Source organism: Ranitomeya imitator, chromosome 3, assembly GCF_032444005.1.
Source record: "Ranitomeya imitator isolate aRanImi1 chromosome 3, aRanImi1.pri, whole genome shotgun sequence".
In the NCBI taxonomy this organism is placed as follows: domain Eukaryota; kingdom Metazoa; phylum Chordata; class Amphibia; order Anura; family Dendrobatidae; genus Ranitomeya; species Ranitomeya imitator.
The window spans coordinates 1,923,236-1,938,457 of record NC_091284.1 but is presented as its reverse complement, the minus strand read 5'-3'; the positions used below and the strand labels follow the sequence as shown (position 1 = coordinate 1,938,457).

At 49.3% G+C, this 15,222-nt stretch overlaps 1 protein-coding gene across 5 annotated transcripts in view; it reads left to right on the top strand.

Moving 5' to 3' along the window:
* The window catches only part of PKNOX1 (PBX/knotted 1 homeobox 1), a 211,708-nt gene that overhangs the window by 62,213 nt on the left and 134,273 nt on the right, over window positions 1-15,222 (top strand). For all 5 annotated transcript variants that reach the window (XM_069760367.1, XM_069760372.1, XM_069760370.1 and 2 more), the window contains 2 exons: window positions 10,970-11,141; window positions 11,310-11,474. In XM_069760367.1, the coding sequence (XP_069616468.1) occupies window positions 10,970-11,141; window positions 11,310-11,474 (337 nt within the window). The remainder of the gene's footprint in view (window positions 1-10,969; window positions 11,142-11,309; window positions 11,475-15,222) is intronic.

Sequence of the window (15,222 nt, the reverse complement as noted above, 5' to 3'; positions counted from 1 at the left end):
TTCTTCAGAAAGGGTTAGAAAGGGGACTATCTACTAGCACCTTAAAAGTGCAAGTCTCTGCCCTGGGTGCACTGTTTGATCAAAAACTTGCTGACCACCCTTGGGTCTATAGGTTCATCCGAGCCTCTTTTACATCCAGACCCTCAAAATTATCACCTAAGGTGGCTCCCTGGGATTTAAATTTAGTTTTAAATGCCCTTACTGTTTCCCCCTTTGAGCCTCTCAGTTCCATTTCAATAAAGGCCTTAACCCTAAAAACGGTCCTCCTGGTTGCCCTAACCTCGGCTCGACATACCTGCGAGCTGCAAGCTATTTCGGTAAACCCTCCTTACACTACCTTTCAGGATGACAAAGTGATTATTAAAACTGACCCGGCCTTCCTTCCAAAGGTCAACTCAAAATTCCATAGAGACCAGGAAATAATTTTGCCCTCTTTTTGTCCTCAACCAAAATCCCAGGGAGAACATACCTTCCATTGTCTTGATGTCAGACGCTGCCTGCTTCAATACATAGAAGCCACAAAATCTTGGCGTCAGTCATCAGCCCTTTTTGTCGCCTTCCAGGGGACAAACAGGGGGAAAAAAGACCTCAAAGGCAACTATTGCACTGTGGTTATTTCACTTTCATACTCCTCTTCTGGCCAAGTTCCCCCACAGGGTGTTACGGCTCACTTCAGGCGTGCTATTGCCACATCCTGGGCGGAAAGGGCAAACGCTTCGGTAGAACGTATTTGTAGAGCAGCAGTATGGTCCTCACCATCCACCTTCTTCCGACATTATAGGCTAGACTTAGGTCTATCGAACTTGTCTTTCGGGACAAAGGTACTATCTGCTGTTGTCCCACCCTAGGAGTTTTTCTATTTCTTCCTCTCATGTACGGTGCTGTCATGGTGAAGGGAAAAAATGATAATTACTTGCGGGTAATTTGATTTTCCAGAACCATGACAGCACCGCATTAATTCCCGCCCTATCTTGGTGATGGTTGTGTGAAGCACAAAAAAATAAATAAAAATAAATAATTATATATATATATTGTATGTGTATATAAAAAGAGATATACATAGATAGAAGCTAATAAGGAGCTATACAAATGCATATTATATACGAGTGTGTACTAACAAGGCGGTCGTCTTCCATACTCTGAAATAAACTGAGGAGAGAGGTGCCGCCCCATTCTTTTATCTCTGCTGCAGATTTCCTGTTCCTGTACCATCTCTCACGTACGGTGCTGTCATGGTTCTGGAAAATCAAATTACCCGTAAGTAATTATCATTTTTTTCTCCATAAAAGATTAAAAAGTATGTACAAAGCAATTATAAAATAAACATGGATTAAAGGAAGATAACTCACATTTGCTTAGGTCATTTCAGGCAAACCATGCTGGTAGGCGGAGCACCAAATGTCCCAATTCCTGAGATAGTCTTTCTGTGGTGAGGTCCCAATCAAGAATGAAGGCTGGGTCGAGTGCAGTGACTTATAACTGCAGGCTTGTGACATGTCTAAAGGGGTTTGAGTTACCATTGCCCTCCCCTCTCCTCAGATGTACAGCTTTCACCAACAATACTTGTAATTCTCATATCTTAGCTTGAGACCATGTCAGAATCACAGCACACCCATCATTCATCTTATTTTAAAATTTGCTTTCTAATGATACCAAATTCGTCCTAGTTGTTCCACACAGTTCCGGAGAAATCCGCATTTTGTACTCGTTGTGTTTAGCTGCTCGCTCTTACAGTGTTTGATAGATCTACCGATGGAAGTTAGCAATACATATTCCTGATTTTTCTAGCCCAAATCGGTGGCCCAATATCTTATTATAATAGAACAAGGAACCTCATGTCTTTTGAGAGAGACTAGACCAGTTTTAGCTGGTACTGGAGGGAGATTTGTGCAGCTACAGGCGCAATAAAAATTCTTGTGGCCGGGGCCATGAGAGATTTGGGATCCACACACACACATCTCAGCAAGCAGAAACACAGAGAAGGGGATTAGAGCCCACAGTATGTGTGCTAACAGGGAAAACTAAAATTCATATTATACATTATCATCACATCTCCCCCTTCTGGTGTGTGCTACGGAGGCAGGACCTCTTGGTAGTCTACCATGCGCACCTCAGCAGGTTCACCCTGGCGGGATAACCCATCCGCATTGCCATGCTCCCTGCCTGTTTTGTGTTCGATGGTGAAGTCGAACTGCTGAAGGGTAAGGCTCCAGCGTAGCAACCTTCCATTGGTTCCGCACATGGCGTTTAGCCAGCGCAGAGGGTTGTGGTCAGTCACCACAATGAAGCTGCAACCGTACAAGTAGGGGTGCAAGCGCTGCAGGGCCCAGACTATGCCCAGGCACTCCTTCTCGATGGTGGAGTAGGCCCCTTCCCTCGGGAGAAGTTTCCGGCTCAGGTACAAAACGGGATGGTCTTGATCCTCCGAGTCAACCTGGCTGAGCACAGCACCGAGGCCAAATTCGCTGGTGTCGGTCTGCAACAAGAATGGTCGATTGCTGTCGACTGCTTTCAAAACAGGGGCATTGCACAGAGCTGTTTTCAACGCCCGGAAGGCCCCCTCACAGCTGTCGGTCCAGTTGACTATGTGGGGTAGCTTCTTCTTGTTGAGGTCTGTCAAGGGTTTTGTCAGGCTACAATAGTGCTGTACGAAGCGCCTATAGTACCCTGCGTTGCCCAGGAAGGACATCACCTGTTTCTTGGTCCTGGGGGTGGGCCAGCTCATGATCGCTCCCACTTTCTCAGGCTCTGGCTTTAGGGTGCCCCCGCCTACCCCGTGCCCCAGGTAGTGGACCTCACTCATGCCCATCTGGCACTTTCCCGGCTTGATAGTCAGTCCGGCTCGGTGAATTCGCCTGGGCACCTTCTCGAGATGCTGCAGGTGTTTATCCCAGGAAGAACTGAAGATGGCAATGTCATCCAAGTACGCCACCACGTACTTCTCCAGTCCTTCAAGCAGGTTGTTGACCATCCGCTGGAAAGTTACAGGGGAATTCTTCATGCCGAAGGGCGTGACCGTGGACTCGTACAGTCCAAAGGGTGTGATAAAGGCGGACTTCTGCGCCTCGGGGCTCAGGGGAATCTGCTAGTATCCTCGACTCAGATCCATTATGGTCAGATATTTTGCGCCAGCCAACCTCTCAAGTAGCTCCTCGATGCGCGGCATTGGGTGCGCGTCAGAGGCTGTGATGGTGTTGAGCCCCCTGTAGTCCATGCAGAACCGAGTGGTCCGATCCTTCTTTGGCACGAGGCTTACAGGTGAGGCCCCCGCCCTCTTTGACCGCTGAATCACCCCCAGCTGTAATATCTCATCGATCTCCTGGCACATAACCTGCTGCTCATTGTCGGAGATTCGATAGGGTGTTCGCCGTAGTGGGGCATGATTCCCGGTGTCCACCTCGTGGACCGCTAACTCAGTCCTTCCAGGTCGGTTGTAGAAAACGGCCCGGATGGGTTCCAGCTTGGATACTATTAGAAAACACGGCACTCGATAGATGTAGAGATTGGAGGTGCTCAAGTAGGGTGTCCACCCCGTCGAATAAAGATGAATAAAACTTGGCACTCAATGTGAGAAGAAAAAGCTTCTTAATTTATTGATGCATCCAGACAAACAAAACTGCTAAACGTTTTCGGTCCACACCGGACCTTCGTCAGAGCGTTTCTTTGACATTTACCATGAAATATATAAATAAATATAGTTTCACATGATGCAAAAGTACATGTCAAATAATGCAAACAGGAGTGATATATACTAGTGAATTTAGCACAAAAATATACGTGATGCTCCATCTGGTTAAAGGAACATGTGTCGGAGAGATGAATCTATCCAGAAGTAGCACTGCTCCTGGAATGTTGGGGGTGGATGGGGAAGTAGTACCCATAGCAGCGCCGGCTGATGGGTCTGTGGAAATCCCCGGGGAGACAGCCTACGTAGCTGCTGTCACCTGCAGTCAGAGAGCGGAGTGCAGATAACTGTCTGCCTTCCGGACCCTTCAGAACACCCGGGAGCGGACCTACCACGTGGGTCAAAAGGTGTGGGTGCTGGTCCCCGTACCAAAGGATAAGCTTCAGGCAGCCTGGGAGGGCCCGTACGTCGTCCACCAACAGCTCAACCCGGTCACTTACGTGGTCACGCTTGACCACGCTCGGGGTAGGCGAAAGGCCTTTCACGTCAACATGATGAAGGCTCATCACGAACATGAACCTTTCGTACTACCGGTCTGCAGCTTGCCCGAAGATGGGGAGGAAGACACCCTCCTGGACATGCTGGCCTAAGCCAAGGCCAATGGGTCAATCGAGGACGTGGAGGTAAGCGCCACGTTAACTGAACCCCAGCGGTTGCAGTTGCAAACCACACTGGAACCCTTCCGGGTCGTGTTCTCCAACCGACCTGGGAGGACTGAGTTAGCAGTCCACGAGGTGGACACCGGGAATCACGCCCCACTACGGCGAACACCCTATCGAATCTCTGACCAGGTGCAGCAGGTTATGCGCGAGGAGATCGATGAGATGTTACAGCTGGGGGTGATTCGACGGTCAAAGAGCGCGTGGGCCTCACCTGTAGTTCTCGTGCCAAAGAAAGACCGGTCCACCCGGTTCTGCGTGGACTACAGGGGGCTCAACGCCATCACAGCCTCTGACGCGCACCCAATGCCGCGCATCGAGACCGACGCCAGCGAGTTCGGCCTTGGTGCTGTGCTCAACCAGGTTGACTCGGAGGACCAAGAGCACCCCGTGTTATACCTGAGCCGGAAACTTTTGCCGAGGGAAGTAACCTACTCCACCATCGAGAAGGAGTGCCTGGCCATAGTCTGGGCCCTTGTTGTGAATTCTGTGATCAAGCTCCCTCCTGTGGTCACAAGTGGTACTGCGGCTTCTGAGTTTCCTTCCTCAGGTGATGAGGTTAAGTCGTTAGGTGCTGCTCTATTTAACTCCACCTAGTGCTTTGATCCTGGCCTCCAGTCAATGTTCTAGTATTGGTCTTGCTTCCTCCTGGATCGTTCCTGTGGCCTGTCTGCTCAGCATAAGCTAAGTTCTGCTTGTGTTACTTTTGTTGCTATATTTTCTGTCCAGCTTGCTTTAATTTGTTATTCTTGCTTGCTGGAAGCTCTGAGACGCAGAGGGAGCACCTCCGTACCGTTAGTCGGTGCGGAGGGTCTTTTTGCCCCTCTGCGTGGTTGTTTGTAGGTTTTTGTGTTGACCGCAAAGCTATCTTTCCTATCCTCGGTCTATTCAGTAAGTCGGGCCTCGCTTTGCTAAATCTATTTCATCTCTGTGTTTGTACTTTCATCTTAACTCACAGTCATTATATGTGGGGGGCTGCCTTTTCCTTTGGGGAATTTCTCTGAGGCAAGGTAGGCTTATTTTTCTATCTTCAGGCCTAGCTAGTTTCTCAGGCTGTGCCGAGTTGCATAGGGAGCGTTAGGCGCAATCCACGGCTACCTCTAGTGTGGTGTGATAGGATTAGGGATTGCGGTCAGCAGAGTTCCCACGTCTCAGAGTTCGTCCTATGTTTTTTGCTTATCGTCAGGTCACTTTGTGTGCTCTGAACTTCAAGGTCCATTGTGGTTCTGAATTACCTATTCATAACAGGCCCTGCAGCGCTTGCAGCCCTACTTGTACGGTCGCACCTTCACTGAGGTGACTGACCACAACCCTCTGCGCTGGCTAAACGCCATGTGTGGAACCAACGGCAGGTTGCTACGCTGGAGCCTTGCCCTTCAGCAGTTTGACTTCAACATTGAACACAAAACGGGCAGGGAGCATGGAAATGCAGATGGACTGTCCTGCCAGGGCGAACCAACTGAGGTGCGCATGGAGGCATACCGAGAGGTTCTGCTGCCATAGCGCAGACCAAAAGGGGGAGGTGTGAGGAAAATGTATGTCACGATAATGTAAAAACCATAGCTGAGGGATTTTTGCACTTCTGACCATGGTCCCAAAAGCATGGCAGCTGAAAAAAAACCCTCTCCCCCACCCCCGCCCCCGAATACAACAAACCAGCCCTATGGCAGACACTGGGTAATTTGAAGCTAGTGTGTGAGCAGGGTGTGGCTTTAAACTGCAGGTGACCAATCCTGCAAAGCCACCTGTGGTCCCTCCCTTCTCAGTCAGGAATTTCTATGTCTCCAGGGTCTGAAAACGTAAAGATCTCTGAGACCTCAGTGAATATCATTAAGCCTCCACACTTTACCCAGCCGGGAGTCTGAGTTTTTTGCCTGAGGAGCTGTACTATGCATTGGAATATTTGGGGTCTGCCTGCAGCATGGTTTTGCCTGACATGAACTGAGAACATGTGAGTTTTACCTTTCTTCTTTAATCCATGTTATTTTTATAATTACTTTGTACATATTTTCAATTATCTCTTGTGTAACATCCTTGTAATATTTTTCATAAACACTGCCTAATTTTAATGGAGTAAAATATTTAAATTACTAGTTTCGTTCTTCCTGTTCTAAAACGTACCCTAAGTCTTCTGAAGGGAATTACGCTACTGTTCTGGGTTAGCTTCGGACCTGTTTAATCGAAGCTGGTGGCAGCATACCGTGTGCGGTGCCTTTGGGTGTCGTTGTAGCGACTGCGGCATTGATAATTATTGTTCCTGCCTGAGCGGGAGTAGTTATATCGCCTCGCTGCAGCGTGCCCAATAGCCAGTACATAGCATGCAGCCTTTCTGGCGACTAATTACCCTAGGTGCAGTACCTAATCTGACCTGAGGGTAAAGGGGGCGCCAGAGAGCTGCAAGTTCAAGGGATATACATAAATCCCTGCAGTTCGTGTTATATTGTAGAGCAGTGGGATAACTAGAATAAGCCCCTGCTGTAAACTAAGAGGTCCATAGACTTGTGTGTGTTGTTTTTTCATCACATTGTAGCCGTGGAGGGATAACTAAGATAAGCCCCCCTGCACATGTTATAGCCATCTGTTGGCCTAAAGTCACTCCGATCTGTGACGTAGGGGTGACGGTTGCGGTGTGATCGTGACACAGCACAACCATGGTTGCCAAATAAAAGATAGGATAGAAAAACAAAGGGAAGGGATAATTACCAGTACACACAATTGTCTCAGGACTAATAAACACTGAGTTCGTTCTCCAAACTTATTTGCGCAAAGTCCTCGCAAGAACTTTTCAAGTCTTTAGTGAGAGGAATGATTGCTCAAACCAGATCACTAATGCTCTATGATCGCACCGCTTGCCGCCAATGTCAAATCGTGCTGCCAACAATATGTCCCAGATCGGGGGAGACCTTGAGACCTTTGGCCTGCACATGGCTAGCACATGTGCAGGGGGGCTTATCTTAGTTATCCCTCCACTGCTACAATGTGGAGAAAACACAAAGGCTATTGACCTATCAATTTACCGCAGGGGCTTATTTTAGTTTTCCCACTGCTACTACAATATCATGAACTGCAGGGATTTATGTATATCCTGCTTTTCCAATTCCGCTTCGGAACTTGCAGCTCTCCGGCGCCCCCTTTACCCTCAGGTCAGTCAGGGAACTACACCTAGGATAATTGGTCGCCGGGTGGGCTGCTTCACTGTGGACTGGCTAGCAGGCACGCTGCAGCGAGGTAATTATAAAAGCTCAGGCCACAGCCAGACAATAGCTTATAAAACCCTGCTCCGTCACTGCCAGCTCATCTGCCTAGCCCAGAACCAGCTCAGATTTCTCACAGGGAGGGGTTCAAGCCAACCTAAATTAGTAGCGTAATTAACTTGAGAAGACTTAGGGTACATTTTAGAGCAGGATAACAAAGCTAGTATTTTATATGTTTTACCCCATAAAAGATTAGGCAGTGTTTAGAAAAGGCATATAAAGATGTTACAATATTAGACAAAGTATGTACAAAGCAATTATAATATAAACATGGATTAAAGGAAGATAAACTCACATTTGCTTAGGTCATTTCAGGCAAATCATGCTGGTAGGCGGAGCCCCAAATGTCCCAATTCATTAGTCTTTCTGTGGTGAGGTCTCAAGCAAGAATGAAGGCTGGGTCAAGTGCAGCAACTTATAACTGCAGGCTTGTGACATGACTAAAGGGGTTTGAGTTACCAATGCCCTCCCCTCTCCTCATATTTGCAGCTTTTACCAACAATACTTGTAATTCTCTTATCTTAGCTTGAGACCATGTCAGAATCACAGCACGCCCATCATTCATCTTATTTTAATATTGGCTTACTAATGATACCAAATTCGTCCTAGTTGTTCCACACGGTTCCAGAGAAATCCGCACTTTGTACTTGTTGTGTTTAGCTGCTCGCGCTTAGAGTGTTTATCAGATCTACTGATGGAAGTTAGCAATATATATTCATTATTTTTCTAGCCTACATCAATGGCCCAATATCTTATAATAGAACAAAGAACCTCATGTCTTTTGAGAGAGACTAGACCACTTTCAGCTGGTATTGGAGGGAGATTTGTGCGGCTACATACGCAATAAAAATTCTTGTGGTTGGGGCCATGAGGGATTTGGGATGCAGCAAGCAGAAACACAGAGAGAAGGGGGGTCAGAGCCCACAGTATGTGTGCTAACAGGGAAAACTAAAAATCATATTATACATTATCATCACACTTGGCTGTAGTGCTCTCACGAGTGTAGGCCTCGGCTTTAGCGCTCTCAGGGGTGGAGGCCTCGGCTGTAGTGTGCTCACGGGTGGAGGCCTCGGCTGTAGCGCCCTCACGGTTGGAAGCTTCTGCTGTAGAGCGCTCACAAGTTTAAGCCTTGGCTGTAGTGCTCTCATGGGTGGAATCCTCCGCTGTTGCGCTCTAACGGCTGGAAACCCCAGCTGTAGTACCCTCACAGATGGAAGCCTCAGCTGTAGTGCTTTCACAGGTGGAAGCCTCGGCTGTAGCACATTCACGGGAGGAGGCCTTGACTATAGCGTGTTCACGGGTAGAAGCCTCGGCTGTAGCACGCTCACGGGTGGAAGCCTCGTCTGTAGCACTCAAGGGTGGAATCCACAGCTGTAGAGCTCTCGCAGATGGAAGCCTCGGCGGTAGCGCTCTCATAGATGCATGCCTCAGCTTTAGCTTGTTCACGGGTGGAGGCCTCTGCTGTAGCACGCTCACAGCAGGAGGCCTCGGCTGTAGCACACTCACGGATGGAGGCCTCAGTTGTAGCGTGCTCACGGGTGGAAGCCTCGGCTCTAGCCCCCTCACGGCTGGAAGCCCCTGCTGTAGTGTAGAAGCCTCGGCTGTAGCACGCTCACGGGTGGAAGCCTCGTCTGTAGCACTCAAGGGTGGAATCCACAGCTGTAGAGCTCTCGCAGATGGAAGCCTCGGCGGTAACATAGTAACATAGTAACATAGTTAGTAAGGCCGAAAAAAGACATTTGTCCATCCAGTTCAGCCTATATTCCATCATAATAAATCCCCAGATCTACGTCCTTCTACAGAACCTAATTGTATGATACAATATTGTTCTGCTCCAGGAAGACATCCAGGCCTCTCTTGAACCCCTCGACTGAGTTCGCCATCACCACCTCCTCAGGCAAGCAAATAGTAACATAGTTGCTCTCATAGATGCATGCCTCGGCTGTGGAGGGCTCACGGGTGGACGCATGGGCTGCAGTACTTTCACGGGTAGAGGCCTTTGCTGTAGCGCTGTCATGAGTGTAGGCCTTGGCTGTAGCGCTCTCAGGTGTGGAGGCCTCGGCTGTAGCGCTCTCACGGGTGAAAGCCTTGGTTGTAGCGCTCTCAAGGGTGGAGGCCTCGGCTGTAGCACATTCATGGAAGGAGGCCTTGAATATAGCACGTTCACGGGTAGAAGCCTCAGCTGTAGCGCACTCACAGGTGGAGGCCTTGGCTGTAGTGCGCTCATGGGTGGAGGCCTCGGCTTTAGCGCCCTCACGGTTGCAAGCCTCGACTGTAGCGCGCTCACAGGTGGAAGCCTCATCTGTACTGCCCTCACGAGTGTAAGCCTTGGCTCTAGTGCTCTCACGGGTGGAATCCTCCGCTGTAGCGCTCTCAGGGGTGGAATCCACGGCTGTAGAGCTCTCACGGGTGGAAGCCTCGGTGGTAGTGCTTTCATAGGTGCATGCCTCGGCTGTGGAAGGCTCACGGGTGGAGGACTGGGCTCTAGTACTCTCACGGGTCGATACCTTGTCTGTAGCACTCTCAGGGGTGGAGGCCTTGGCAGTAGCTTGCTCATGGGTGGAGACCTCAGCTTTAGCTTGCTCACGGGTGGAGGCCTCTGCTGTAGCACGCTCACAGCAGGAGGCCTCGGCTGTAGCACACTCACGGATGGAGGCCTCGGTTGTAGCGTGCTCATGGGTGGAAGCCTCGGCTCTAGCCCCCTCACGGCTGGAAGCCCCTGCTGTAGTGTGGAAGCCTTGGCTGTAGTGCCCTCACAGGTGGTAGCCTTGGTTGTAGTGCTCTCATGGGAGGACGCCTCAGCTGTAGCACGCTCACGTTTGAGAGCCTCGTCTGTAGCGCACTCATGGGTGAAAGCCTCGTCTGTAGCTCCCTCACGAGTGTAAGCCTCGGCTGTAGCGTTCTAACGGGTGGAATCCTCCACTGTAGCGCTCTAACGGGTGGAATCCACGGCTGTAGAGCTCTCATAGGTGAGGCCTCGGCTGTGGAGGGCTCATGGGTGTAGGCCTGGGCTGTAGTGCTTTCAGGGGTGGAGGCCTCGGCTGTAGCGCTCTCACAGGTGGAAGCCTCGGTTGTTACGTCCTCATGGATGGAAGCCACAGCTGTAGCGCTCTCATGGGTGGAATGCTTTGGTGTAGCACTCTCACGGGTGGAATCTTCGTCTGTAGTGCTCTCACAGGTGGAGTCTTCGGCTGTATCGCCCTGATGGGTGGAGGCTTCGACTGTAGCGCCCTCACAGGTGGAAGCCTTGGCTGTAGCACCCTCACGGGTGGAAGCCTTGGTTTAGCGCCCTCACGGGTGGAAGCCTTGGATGTAGCGCACTCACGGTTAGAAGCCTCGACTGTAGCACCCTCTGCTTCTCTCACCCGCAGGCACCCGCTCTTCCCTCTGCTCGCTCTGCTTTTTGAGAAATGTGAAGGCTGCACTCAGGGATCAGAGAGCACGACCTCCGCCAGCTTCGACCTGGACATAGAGACCTTCGTGAGGAGACAGCACAAGGAGGGGAAGGACTTCTTCTCCGAGGACCCCGAGACTGACAGCCTGGTGCGTAGCCCCTCAAGGTCACCAGTTAGGACTGGACATATCTCTGGGGTACTGTGGAGGGTGCTGTCAGCAGTGTGACCATCCGGACCCTTGTCAGTGACACCCCATGTGGGGGTCGTGTGGCGCAGCCTCTGCTCTGCCCCGTCACTTCTGTGCTATTCTCTGCAGATGGTGAAGGCCATTCAGGTGCTGAGGATTCACCTCCTGGAACTGGAGAAGGTCAATGAGCTGTGCAAGGATTTCTGCAGCCGCTACATATCATGTCTGAAGACCAAGATGAACAGCGAAACGCTGCTGAGTGGGGACCCGGGGGGCCCGTACTCCCCAATACAGGTGCGTAAACTAATACACCGTACTCCCGATACAGGTACATAATCGCTGTATAATAACCATACTCCCCACTACAGGTACATAATCACTGTATAATACACCATACTCCCCGATACAGGTACATAATCACTGTATAATACACCGTACTCCCCAATGCAGGTACATAATCACTGTATAATACACCGTACTCCCCGATACAGGTACATAATCATTGTATAATACACTGTACTCCCCGATATAGGTACATAATCACTGTACAATACACCGTACTCCCTGATACAGGTACATAATCACTGTATAATACACCGTACACCCCGATATAGGTACATAATCACTGTATAATACACCGTACTCCCCGATACAGGTACATAATCACTGTATAATACATCGTACTCCCCGATACAGGTACATAATCACTGTATAATACACCGTACACCCCGATATAGGTACATAATCACTGTATAATACATCGTACTCCCCGATACAGGTACATAATCACTGTATAATACATCGTACTCCCCGATACAGGTACATAATCACTGTATAATACATCTTACTCCCCAATACAGGTACATAATCACTGTATAATACACCGTACTCCCCGATACAGGAACATAATCACTGTATAATACATCGTATTCCCCAATACAGGTACATAAGCACTGTATAATACACCGTACTCCCCGATACAGGTACATAATCACTGTATAATACATCATACTGCCCGATACAGGTACATAATCACTGTATAATACACCGTACTCCCCGATACAGGTACATAATCACTGTGTAATACACCGTACTCCCCGATACAGGTACATAATCACTGTGTAATACATGTTACTCCCCGATACAGGTACATAATCACTGTATAATACACCGTACTCCCCGATACAGGTACATAATCACTGTGTAATACACCGTACTCCCCGATACAGGTACATAATCACTGTGTAATACATTGTACTCCCCGATACAGGTACATAATTGTCACGATTCACACCGTGACCGTCACCCCTGCGTCACGGATCGGGGTGACTTTAGGCCAACAGGCGGCTATCACATGTGCAGGTGGGCTTATCTTAGTTACCCCTCCACTGCTACAATGTGATGAAAAAACACACACAAGGCTATTGACCTCTTAGTTTACAGCAGGGGCTTATTTTAATTATCCCACTGCTCTTCAATATACCACAAACTGCAGGGATTTATGTATATCCCGCTTACAGTTCAGCTTGAACTTGCAGCTCTCTTGCGCCCCCTTAACCTCAGGTGAGATTAGGTACTGCACCTAGGGTAATTAGTCGCCAGAAAGGCTGCCTGCTATGTACTTGCTATTGGGCACGCTGCAGTGAGGCGATTTAACTACTACCACTCAGGCAGGAACAATAATTATCAACGCCGCAGTCGCTACAACGACTCCCAAAGGCACAGCACACGATATGCTGCCACCAGCTTCGATTAAACGGATCCGAAGCTAACCCAAAACAGTAGCGTGATTCCCTTCAGGAGACTTAGGGTATGTTTTAGAGCAGGAAGAATGAATCTAGTATTTTAAATATTTTACTCCATTAAAGATTAAGGCAGTGTTTATAAAAAGGTATAAAAGATGTTACAATATGAGACAATTGAAAATATGTACAAGCAATTATAAAATAACATGGAATAAAGAAGAAAGGTAAAACTCACATGTTTTCAGATCATGTCAGGCAAAACCATGCTGGCAGGTGTCACGATTCACACTGTGACCGTCACCCCTACGTCACGGATCGGGGTGACTTTAGGCCAACAGACTGCTATCACCTGTGCAGGGGGGCTTATCTTAGTTATCCCTCCACTCCAAAATGTGATGAAAAACACACACAAGGCTATTGACCTCTTAGTTTACAGCAGGGGCTTATTTTAGGTATCCCACTGCTCTTCAATATACCACGAACTGCAGGGATTTATGTATATCCCACTTACAGTTCTGTTGTGAATTCCGCTCTTGGGCTCCCTCCGGTGGTTGTAAGTGGCACTTTTGTGAGTTCTGCTCTTGGGCTCCCTCTTGTGGTTTCTAGTGGTATGGCTGCTCCTTGGAGTTAGCTGTCATCAGCTGCCTCCACATCGTCTCTTCTGCTCGGCTATTTAAGTCTGGCTCTTTCTTCAGCCAGTGCCACTTGTCAATGTTTCCTGGCTGGATTCACATCTCTGCTTGGATTCTCCTGGTTTCCTGACCAATTTCTGCAAAGATAAGTTCTGGCTTTGCTCATTTCAGTCCACATGTTGTGGACTTATTGTTCTGTGCATTCTATATTTGTCCAGCTTGTCAGTATGGATTATTTCTGTTAGCTGGAAGCTCTGGGAAGCAGATTTACCCTCCACACCTTTAGTCAGGTGTGGAGATTTTTGTAAACTCTGTGTGGATTGTTTTGTAGTTTTTATACTGACCGCTGTAGCATGGCTAAAGGGTTTGTGGTCGATGGGAGGTATGTGCCACATAAGTGCCTGATTGCTGTAATGTAGCCCGGAGTATTCCTTTCTTGCACATAATCTTGTATATGTGTTTCAGGACCTGTGGTAATGTCAGACCACATGGCTAATCATGTGATGGGTTACTGGGTGGGGTTAGCTCTTTATAAGACTGGCTAATCCTTTACACAGCAGATATGTGTGGAGGTGAAACCCTCCTGAGTGTGTTACGGCTTCAGGACTGAGCCGGATGAACTGGACACTTGCTTTTCTTTGCCTGAACCAAAGGCCCATTTTGCTTTCTGTTATTTGCCACATGGTTTATGAAGCAATAAACCCAGTGAACTTTAAAGGAACACGTCTCCTGAGTGTCAGCCGTCGCAGCTGAGTGAGTGAAATCCTTACAATTGGTGGTAGACGTGCGAGCAGCGTTCCCAGCGGAGACGTGAGTTTATTTTTGAATGTCCTGGGTCAAGGCTGTTGCAAGCCAGCAAGCATTGCCGGAGAAAATGGAGGACTTGCTGAAACACTTGGTCCAGCAGGAGCAAAGGCAGCAAGAGACCAACAGGCTGTTGATGCAGCAGATACAACAGAGCCAGCAGGAGCAACGGCAGAGTCAGCAGGAGCAATGGCAGAGTCAGCAGGAGCAACGGCAGCAGATGCAGCAGAGCCAGCAGGAGCATCAGCAGCAGATGCAGCTTCTGGCAACCGCCATCCAGGGCAAGGCGAGCGCCCCAACCCCAGGTTTGGCTGATGACACCCACGTCCGGAAGACGGTAAGACGCGCATTGCAGAAAATGACTCCCGGGGATGATGTTGAGGCCTTCCTGACGGTGTTTGAGAGGGTCGCTGAGAGGGAAAAACTTCCGCCAGAGCAGTGGGCAGAGGTACTTGCGCCATACCTGACGGGAGAACCCCAGAAGGCGTACTATGATTTGACCTTGCAGGATGCCAAAGAGTATCACAAATTGAAAGCCGAGATTCTCGCACGTTTGGGGGTGACACTGACTGTCAGGGCACAGCGAGTTCACTCCTGGGGCTATCACCGGGACAAACCACCTCGTTCCCAAATGTTTGATCTGTTGCACCTGGTCCAGAAATGGCTGCAGCCAGAATCCTCTGCGCCTGCACAGATGGTAGAACGGGTGATGATGGATCGGTTTGTCCATTCCCTCCCGAGGCCTATACAGTCTTGGGTTGCCCAGGGTGATCCCCAGAATGCCGACGAGCTGATCAGACTGGTTGAGAGATACCAAGGGTTGGAAGGCTCCTTCGGGAGGCAGCCCATGCCGTACTGGGG